At 38.5% G+C, this 10839-nt stretch overlaps 1 protein-coding gene across 1 annotated transcript in view; it reads left to right on the forward strand.

The window, feature by feature from the left end:
- Positions 1-3943: 3943 nt before the first annotated feature.
- Positions 3944-10839, forward strand: part of LOC118328011 (histone deacetylase 7-like) — a gene marked incomplete in the record, with an annotated part of 37831 nt that continues 30935 nt past the window's right edge. The window contains 1 exon segment of the mRNA XM_035661596.1: positions 3944-4302. Within this exon segment, the coding sequence (XP_035517489.1) occupies positions 4284-4302 (19 nt within the window).

The following is a 10839-nucleotide window of genomic DNA, read 5'->3' on the forward strand; positions in this document are numbered from 1 at the left end:
CTCCTGCTATTTTTTAGCTTGAGGACGAAGAGAGAATGGGGGGCCCCTTCAGACCCTAATCACGGCACCCAAACGCGGCCGCTGCGCCTTCATATTTCCGAGTGCTCCAACCTCCCCCACTCCTTTGTCTCCAACTCTTCCACACCTCCCCTCTTCCATCCACCTTCTCATCTTTTTGGCCCACCAGGCTCAAGGTAATATCCTTGGGATGCTAAACTAAAGGAAAAGTGCAACCAAAAACACCACCCAAACCTGGCAACAAACAAAGCAATTAGCCAATGTTTGGTCTGCCTGGAACAAACGGTGGACCTTTCAGGACAAAACCCCCCTCCTGTGAAGAGACGGGTCTTCGGCTTCGCCGCTCAGGCTGATTAAGGCTGAGAAGCACAACAGCTTAGATATTCTTGGGACTGTGTGAGCAATTGTTTCGACCACATGTGTTTTGCAATATAGGTTTTATGGCGTATTCCTTCAAGAGGTGTCATTCCAATCACGACCTATTTATGAGTTTAGTTATTTTGTTTACTGTTTTGGTATTGAACCTAAATACTTTTTTGAAACCAAATGAGTATCAAATAGGGTCACGTTCTGAAAGCTGAAACTGAATGTCTTGCCAGCTTTGGTATCTTGTTTACATAAAGGAAAAGTCTGGTTGTATTCCAAATTTTTGGTATTGTCAACAAATCCAATCACAGACCAAAACCTTTGTGTATCCTAATATAGAGTCCTTTTAGTCACAGACCTCTATTGTTGAACAAAAGCAATTAAACACTGGGTGACATGTTCCTCCATTACGAACTGTAGTTTATTTCCAGTAAATCTCACATGCTGCACACCATCCTGCTGCTGTAAATACTCAGCTGTAGGGACCACCAAACGTGTATTAATCCACAGCTGAATATAGTCTCCAACAAATTCACTATTTAGTCCTGTTTGAAATCTGGTTTGTTAAAAAAACTAGTGTCCACCTGTTAAAGGAAATAACTTAAATTATATTATAACCTTATAAATTAAGGTTTATATTTGTAACTTGTCTTCAGTGGGAACAAATGAGAGCCACAGTCAGGGTAGGAAAAAGTACTGACAAAGGGACTCGTTTTTACAACATTTAAGATTGAAGATTTTTTTATATACAAAAGCATGTTTATATGTCTTGTAAGGAAGGAATTCAAAATTACTTTTTTGGTATTTGTACCTTAAACTTAAGTATTGCATCAGCACAACTACTGAAACATTTCAAGTCATTTAAAGTCTGAACTCATGAGGGAAAGTATTTTGGCGGCAACAAAAAGAAGTCTTGAAACATTGTACGCATAGCAGACATTTTCTTGCAAATGCCACAAGGGGCAATCATAAAGATAGATAAGTTAAAACGCATATTGGGGAAAAAAGATGGTAATTCGCATGCTGATAAGACATTTCCAGTATTTTCCTCTTCTTGTGATCTGTCTCGACTGCTCTGGCAGATAAAGGTGGCCCCCCACCCCCTTTTCCTACTGCTCCTCCTCATACTGATCTTTAGGGACTTTTTACAGCCTGTGTGCACCTCATGTTTCCAGATGATGCAGATCCCATTGTATTCCTCAAGGACTCATAACCTGCTTCTTATCAGCGTCTCCTTTTCCTCTCTGTGCTCCAAAAGGAACAGCTTAGTTCTTTGTATCAACTCAGCCACAGCCTTGAGAGTGCCCAACTCCTGTTGATTACACCAGATTGTGAGGAATTTGTGTTTACAGGGCTTGAAAAGTGGGTTCATAATGCAAATTGTTTCTTTTATGCATATCAAAACCCACATACTCTCAGAGTGGAACATCTAGTAAGTCAGATATCTGGAAATTAAATAAAAAATGTTGAGACACAGATAATTACATTTCTTTGAATTCATGACAAATTGTAGTTATAATGTGTTGATTTTTTGCTTTTGTATATAGATTGGAAATTTGCACATCAAAATCCTCTCTTCAGCAAGTTTGTTTGAGGAGAAACTGAGACTGGGGCAAGTCAACGTCAGAATCCCTTTCACTTGCCTTGAGGACAAAGGGTCATAACCCCCAAACATGAGTTTCTTTTGGTCAGTATGTTTTCCCAAAGGATGAAGTTACATTTGAACCAGAAAGCTAATCCATAGCTGCTAGCGCAGTGGTGGAAGGAGCCAGACCACACAGCAGTTGAGGTCAGGATAGTTTTCGACCTTTTAGCTGCATTTCTGTTCCACAGACAAAGAAGTTAATTGAGGATAAACTCCCTAAAATCAACTCAGGTTAATTCAACTTAACAGCAACACTAATGTATGTTGGCTTAGCTACAGTTCGTATATATATATGTATATATTAACATCTAGAAGAACTGGAAAGAAATTCACAGATAATCAATTATTTTCAATCAATCAAACAAATAATTTATTTCCAGTCATTTTTCAAACACAAATGCCCAGTTGCAGCTGTTTAAATATGAGGATTTGCTGCTATTCTTTGTCATATATGGTAGTTAGCTGAATATTTTAGGGTTTTTGGACATTTGACCTTGAACTTTAGTTAGTTTAGTTATAATTTTTCACTTTTTTGTGATAATATTATCAACAGTGTATTGGTATCATATCAGATTCTTGAAGGCTTTACAGTAGTTTTGACAAATAAGTTGTAAAAGCTAGTGCATCCACTGCTGGACTACAATACAAAACCAGGTCTGAATTTCATGGCCAAACTACACATATGTTGAATACATGTGCTCTATTTGCATCCCATGACTTATTGTTATGTTGCATCCCAACGTACTAAACACCGGTTCAGCCTTTTTGAGTTCTCTGACGTTATAGTTTTATATGAATGAATCTCCGGCTCCCCACAGATCTGAGTGGTGACAAATCTGTGAGAAAACCACATGCTGTAACTCGCCCTTTTCCGCCCATGTTTCCGGGGAAATGTGCGTTTACCCGAATGACTACTGTACCTTAGAAAATACGTACATTTAAATAATGAAATCATAACCTGTGTTCGCTTTTGATTTTTTGTAAGCCAAAAATGCTTAAGGCAGGTAATCAGTATGTTCACAGAGATAAGATCACAATGAAACAAACTACTATAATTAGTTAAACATTTAAACTGTTGGGTTGCTCTCTCGTAAATCACCCACATCCTGGCTGCTTTTCTCCCTTGTTAATTTCACTCAGGCAGAAATGTAATTGCTGGGTTGAAATATGTTGCTTTGTGTATGTAATCACACTGAATACCCAATTTGTGTGTTTACACAGAAGTGAGAGCTGGACTGGGTCATAGAGTTTAAGGGGATATTTTAGGACAGAAGTTTACCTCACAAGTACAGGAAGGAAAATGGGAAACTATTAAATATCCACTGTGTGGATCCTGCTGAAAGAACTTACTTAAATAAACTTAACATATTAACATATCATTTAAACAAATTGAGGTTATTTATTACATTTAATAAACACATAATTGAATAGTTTTTTACGTTAGTTTTAATGATCATATAATAGTCAATAGTCTTCCTAATTTTCATCTCACTATCCCACATTTCTGGCTAAAAACTGCATAAATTGTGTAAATGATGCTGTTGTGTTAAATTAAAGACGACAGTGAGACACTCAAACAATTGTTGCTTTGTAGGATTTTTGTTTACAGTGTTATTGGTCTCACTTTAACAAGCACAGTATAATACCATTGTAATATTTCTTTTAACATGTGTAATGCTTGATGCAGTTTTCTATTTTTTGTCCCGTGTACTTTGTGCATCCTTAAGCAGCACTTCCTGCTATTGCCTGTCAGACACGAGCAGCTACACAATTTGTCGCTCTTTCTTTCTCTTTCCCTCCAGCACAAACACACACACACATACACACACACACACACAGAGACATACACACAACCTCCACAACCCCCCTCCATCCCCGGAGCTTCTGGTGCAGGGGCAGCACTGACAAGAAGTTACAGGGGGCTGATAGGGCAGAGCAACTGTGTCCTCTCTTAAAAAAAAAGAATTAGGGGGAGTGATTACAGGAGAGAGAGAGAGAGAGAGAGAAAGAGAAAGAGAGATATAGTTAAGCTCGCATGAGAGGAAGTGCAAGACACAGAAAAGTCAAAGGCAGCGCGTTGTGTCAAGCAGTTGACTGTGAATGCCTCTGTCAGTGCACACCTCGGCTCTAGCGTTGCAGCACCACTCCCCTGTCAAAGCAGGATCTATCTTCTCCCTGAGCCTCCAAGTCTGTCCGACTGCTGCCTCTTTGACTGACTCAACTGCTGTGGGAGCACGGAGGGACCTCTCACTGGATGTCAGCACACAAAACCGGTAGGAAATATTGCACGTTTGCACGTAATATATCTATCTGTGAAAGAATGTGTAACAGCTGTTTAAAAAAAATTGTCCATCAGTGACTGTATTTCACTGGGATTTTATATGTGTTATACACTGAAGAGAGGATTTTAACAGTTCTGGTAGTTTTGCAGATGTGGACACAGTTTTGCCCAAAAGAAAGATTATTGGTTCAGTTGTTTCTTTGGTTCATCTTCACTGTTTGTACCGGCAGATGGTCAGCTTTGAATGGCTTCAGCTGTGAGAAGCTTGGGTTTGTTCTGGATTTAATGTAGTATCTGCCTTATACATTGATATCACTGCAAATGCTTAAAAATCATGACGAGCAAGACAAACATTGTGGTGAGCAACAGAAAAAAAATTGTATCTTATTTTTTTGGTTTTGGAAGTGTCGTTTCTAAGGACGGGGAAGGGGAGAAAATTGGAAACAGACCCACCCACTCTGGAGAGCTAGTCTGTCCACAAAAAGTAATAGAGTGCAAAGAATAAGGAGACACATAACAACAGTCTCTTACGGCAGGAAACACGAACAGAAAGACAAGGGATGAGAGAAAGAACTTGTTCAGAAAAAGGCTGGAGAGACGTTTAGTTGACACAGTGAGAGTTAATTAAGTTGCTATCACAACACTGGCTGTGCTTTGCACTGAATACTTTCAAGCCAGGACACTACCAGCAAGGAGCAAAGATTTAAAAAATGTTGACATACTTTGTTGTCAAATTTTGCTTGTGTTATGCTTATTTTTTAGAAAGATCTGGACTGGACCTGTAGCACAGACCCTGTAACACATCACCACTGCCACATGCTTATAACATCCTTATTAGATCAGAAATTATTAGAAAGATAGGTACAAAGTTAGTAGAGGTTGCTGTGTAGCAAGTTCAGGTTTTCACCCCGTCCCTCCTTGTTTTTGTGCACTGTGCATAAAACTTGCTGCATATGATGAAATGCTGGCCTCAGCCTTTGCTTGCTCTCTCGCCCAAAACACTAAACTTTCACTCTATTTTTACTCTCCCGTGCTCCATTTTTAGAGACTTGTCTACAGGTTTGTTGGGCCATAAATCAGACTGTAACTACTCTCTGAAAATAATGGGGGATTAACTGATGACATTTATGGTTTATTTGCATTTGGTCCTGCAGTGATGAACACAAATACCTGTTTTAGGGAGTTTAATACTGACAGACAAATTTTCAAAGTAGAACTTGGAGTAGTCTTGGACTCTGGATAGATGGCACCCTATCCAGACAGACATATACACATTTTGTGTGTATGTCTTATGTATATGTTTTAATAAATTCTAGGATTGCAGCATGATCACTCTCAGGTTGCCTGATAATCAAATTAATACTTTCAATGTGTCTCAGAATTCATTTGCCATTGAAATTACTTCTGTCTCTCTTCTGTTATCTTTTCTGTTAGGCTATTAGCAAAAAAAGCACTGTATGTCATATTGTGTGATTCACATATTTATAGTTAGAAAGAGAGCTGAAATGGTTAGTACTTGATCAAATAGTTGATTGATTTAATTTTTTTCTACTATAGTAAAAAGTATCTTAGGATTTTGGACAATTGGTCAGACAAAACAAGACATTTAAAGACCATCTTGGGGACTTGTGATGGGTATTTGCTAACATTTTATAGATTAATTGATAAATCAAGAAAATATTTGGTAAATTAATCGATAATGAAAAGTGAGAAATGTTGAAAACTAAAGCCATATTTGATTTTATTGGTGGAAAACAAAGACATGTTGTGTGCAAACTGTACAAAAATAACTTGATGAACTTGACGGTTCTGTCATTGTGATAAATCATCAAACTCTGGGTTTGTTTGGTTTGAGGGGCAGTAGGTTAAGAGTCCACAGTCAGCTGGAAGTGGCCCTCAGGGACTCTCCTTCTCAGGGTCACTGAATCAGACTATTTCTCTGTAAGAAAGTCACGTCACAGGGGTCTAGATCAAGCTGAGTGGGTGTCAACTGGGGGCAAAGAAGGATTGGGAGCAATGTTGTGCGTTTCAGTTTCAAAAGACGAGACACTTGTGTAGCTACAGACTTTAAGCCTTCTTTAATGTTTTCAATTACCAAACTGAATTATTCCAATTGCTGAAGGACAGATCAGTAACAGTAGGTCAAAAGTATGGTTATCCAAAACAGATCACGTCTCATTAAGTCCTTAGGAGGGTTCTTCATTACAGCAGAGGCTGCCAACTGAGGTCAAGTGAGCACTGTAAGGGATGAAGAAGGAACTCAGTGGTTGGTGTGCATGATACTAATGAGCAGCGAATAGTAACTTCACTTCCAACTCTTCCAACAGGCTGTTGTTTGTGTTTAGATAACAAACAATTGATGCAGTCATTTATTTGAGTACCACCCCCTTGTGGAAAAGTATTTTTACTGCAAGAATTGTATCTAATTTGAATGCCATGGGAAGGTTTAAGTGTACAGGGAAAAACTGTTATAAACATTTTGTCATGGAGGAAGTGGTTTAACTAGGTAGTTTCAGAAAGTACTGTACAGAGATGGAAACCACGTGTAGTAGGAAATATAAAGTAAATGTTGATGATAAGTTGTTGCCTTTTTCACATTCCTCTCTGTTTCAGGCCATGAGTTAAATGGCACAAAAGACTTTTGAATATGTTTTGCTTCTCTGATATTCTACTATATATATGTTTAACCCATTAAAAGTTCTTAATTTGTCTTACAATATTCGACAGATTCATAAGATTTTTTCAAAATGAGCATTAAGTTCACAAGACCCTCAGTGAAAACACCTCTTGGCAGTTTTTTTGGTACAACATACTTCAAAAGGCACGTCACAAACGTTTTCAAAGGGGTACACACTGTTCTGAACTCTGTTTTGACCTTTTTCAACACATGCACACACAGGAGTGTGAAGGCGTCGTAAAGCAACACTTTCCAGCATCACAGTCAGTTTCCAGAGAAACTAGGCGAGCGCTGGCTGTCTATCCTCTCTGTGGGTTCACTTTGCTTTGCTGTTGGGAATGGAAAGGCTTTAGAGGCTACCCGCTGCTGCAAGCAGCCTCCAGCGCCTTCTTGGTTCAAAGTTACCACACAACTGCTAGCAAGAGCTTAGCTGGGCGTACCTGAACATTTGCATTGGTCTTTATTATAATAGGCTAAGTGTGGGAAAACTCAAAAAAACATTGCATTACCACAACCACTGTTTTACATACGTAATGGAACTTTTTTCTTCAGTGTATACAACAAAGCAATGATCTTTAGATTCTTAGTTTGATTGGATTTCTTTTCTTTCTTCTGTATATTGTGGTAAACATGCTTTGGTCTCCACTAACTCTAGTTGCTAAATTAGCTGCTAAATTCTCCACTATGTTTACTGTCTAATCGCTACTGTAACTTTGTCTGACTGCTGCAAAACAATGTTTTTATCAGAGCCTTTTTGCTAAAAATAAATAAATGAATAAAAAAAACAAGCTGTCTGCTGCTGCTGGAAACAGGGTTGATGAGAGCAGTGAGAATCAACCAAAACAGTATTGCAGTATAAGCAAAACAATGAGCTAAAAAAAAAGGTCTTTAGAAACTGAGATGGGTATCAGTTTACTACTAATACAAATTCTGTCTACTTTGTATGTATTAATTACACCAATTTCATGTCTGTCAGACCTGGAAGAGGAATCTCTCTTCTATTGCTCTTCCTGAGGATTTTTTCTCTTCGTAAAATGTTTTTTGTGGTGTTTTCTTCATCTGAAACAAGGGTTTAAGGATAGATGATTTGATATGTTGTACATATTGTAAAGCCCTCTTGTGCCTTTGACTTGACTTGACAACAAACATAAAAAGTACACCTGACACAGTAGTAAAATGGCAGTTCAACTGTCAAACTGAAATAGATGAGCAAAAAAGAAAGAAAAGCTGTGTCTGAGTGTGCTGTCTACATGTCAGTGCATGCCTCTGCATGTGCGTGTGTAAGGTAGGATGACCCCCTGCATAGTAAAAAACAAATTCTTGTTTGCGGACCCCCAGCCTCCACCCGTTACCAGGAAATCTGTTCGGCTGATAACTCCACACATTCCATGGGTCACACTAATGTTCTGTGGCATTTCCGTCAGTGACTACTCCAATATCAAGCACATTATCCACATCAAACTGTCAATATCAGAGAGAACAGTTACACTCGCACCACATGCAACAACAAAAGCCACCGCTGGCCATTTGTTTTGTTATGTGAGCATGACTGCGTGCCTCTGGAGGCAATCCCAATGTTGGCTTTTGCCTGATTGTGCATCTAAATCATTCGCATCCCAGGCTATTTCACTCTGTAATCACTTTCTCACTCTCCCTATCTTTTCCCCAACTCCCTCCTTTTTTTTCACCCTTTTTGGCAATCTGCCTTGCAACTGCTGCTCCCTCCATCACCGTATTGCCTGACTGCATTCCTCTCATTCCTACTGGCTTCCTGTGACTGGAAGAGGAGTGAGCCCTACTGGCCACAAAACTCCACCTTGGAGTCCTACCCATGTATGCCATATGTGTCTTTTCCCTTCTTCACTTCTCTGGCTTTCAGTTTTTAAAAAGCTCTTGGGCATTCTGTAAAAAAATGAGTGAGGATGACTTTTCCACAGCATCTCGCTCATACTCTCATTGTGCTGTAAGGTGAGGATGTTTTTACTCAGGGCTCTAATGACTGTACCTCATCATGTACACAGACAAGCAGGCTGACACACCCACAAAAAGATCCAAATACTCACATGCTACGCAGCATTGGCACTGCCCTTATGACGACAGAGACAGTGTAGAAACAGTGTGAGGAGAAGAGATAAGAAGGGAGAGCTCTATTGACGTCTGTTTATTTTGAAACAAACATTGCTGCCAACCTCACCAGCCCTGTTCCTCACAGTAACCACTAAGTAGATTTACTGTATTAGATATTTTATGCTAAATTAATGTTATCTGCTTAACATGACAGCTAATGTTAATGTAAACATTTCCATATAACTTTCAATTTTTATATAAAATGTCATAATCAGCTATCAGGCATATATATATATATATATATATATCCTAACATTAAAATACAGCATTAAACTTTAGAGCCATGAGTGGAAAGTTTACAACTGCTCTGTCGTTCATGTGTAACATTTGAGTTTTTCTTAAAAATTGGATGGAAATTACTTTAAGCTATCTGCTCCTACAAGTATAATTTTAGATTGTTTATAAAAACAAGAATGAGCCATAATGTTAAAGCTGTGATTCAGACACCTATGTTGACATGGTTAATATGAGTAATGATGTGTTGATAATAGCTCTATATTATTAGCTAAATTGAAAGATGTAACTTGGGTAGCAACAGTTACCAGGCGCTCTCTACATCTGCAAATAGAAGAAGCTCTGTCTCAAGCATGTGCTGTTCAAAATGGAAGAACTGCTATGAAATTCAATTTGCTTGTACGCATCTCAAATTATTCAGGCCACAGTCAACCCCGTGACTGGGGGATGGACTGTTAAGTTCAGCCAAGAGCACAGGGGAAAAGACATACTGTTGTTGAAATTAGATTGAGTGTTGTTGATAGCAATTTTTAGGTTCAGGCCATCATTTTCCCCTTAGGTAAACAATTTAAACTGAACAACAGCACACCTATTGAGTCCCTTATAGGACCAGGACCAGCCTGGGTCACATGAAATAAAAGACGGTCTCAGGTCAGCTGACCGTCTTTTACTAGTTGGCTTATCCCCGAATGGTTTATCTTCATGGATCTGGTGATAATGGTTGGCAGAGAGTGGATTTAGCCACAAGCAGGATGAGGAAACTGCAAGAGACAGTGAGAGTTCAGTCTAAGAAAGGACATGTGATAATGGGCAGCACTGCTTAAATTAAGAGTAAATTTGTGTGTGTGTGTGTGTGTGTGTGTGTCTATGCTTATGTAGCTATTGGCTTCACATGGTGGTCAGATTCAAAAATTAAAATACAATACAGTAAAATCAGGAAAAGAGTACATATAGAGTACAGTAGACACTTTGATACAGAACAACCTTCTTGTCAATTTAGCATCATATCAATAATTCAATAAAGCTAAGACTTAAGGATTTACATGATCTTTATTGAGGGTTTCAACAGCACAAAGCAGATCAAACTTGTTGTAATGTGGATGTAAAGAATTATATTTTCTTTGAGACTTTAATTTATTGTGTTCAGGGGTGCAGATCCGATGTCATGAAGGCCCTAACCAAGTTTGTGTAAACTAACTGATCAAGTTTTTACAATCTGCCAGTTATGCTGGTTTAAAAACAGTTTCTAAAAAACCACAGTTTTCTAAGAGCACAATAAACACAACACAAGTTTGACCCAACAAAAAATTATTTGTTCCACCATTTTTCAAATAATTTTCTTTTTAGATGTGAATCTAAAATGTGGAAGAATGTGAAGTTCTGAAAACACATTTTTGTTTCAATTTTGATAATTTTAGGGTAATTTTTTTATTTGGGGGGGACCAATTTCATTGTTTTTTTCAGAATTGGGGGGACATGTCCCCCCCCCGT

Source organism: Morone saxatilis, unplaced genomic scaffold, assembly GCF_004916995.1.
Source record: "Morone saxatilis isolate NCDOM2014 unplaced genomic scaffold, NCSU_SB_2.0 Contig18, whole genome shotgun sequence".
Taxonomy (NCBI): Eukaryota; Metazoa; Chordata; class Actinopteri; family Moronidae; genus Morone; species Morone saxatilis.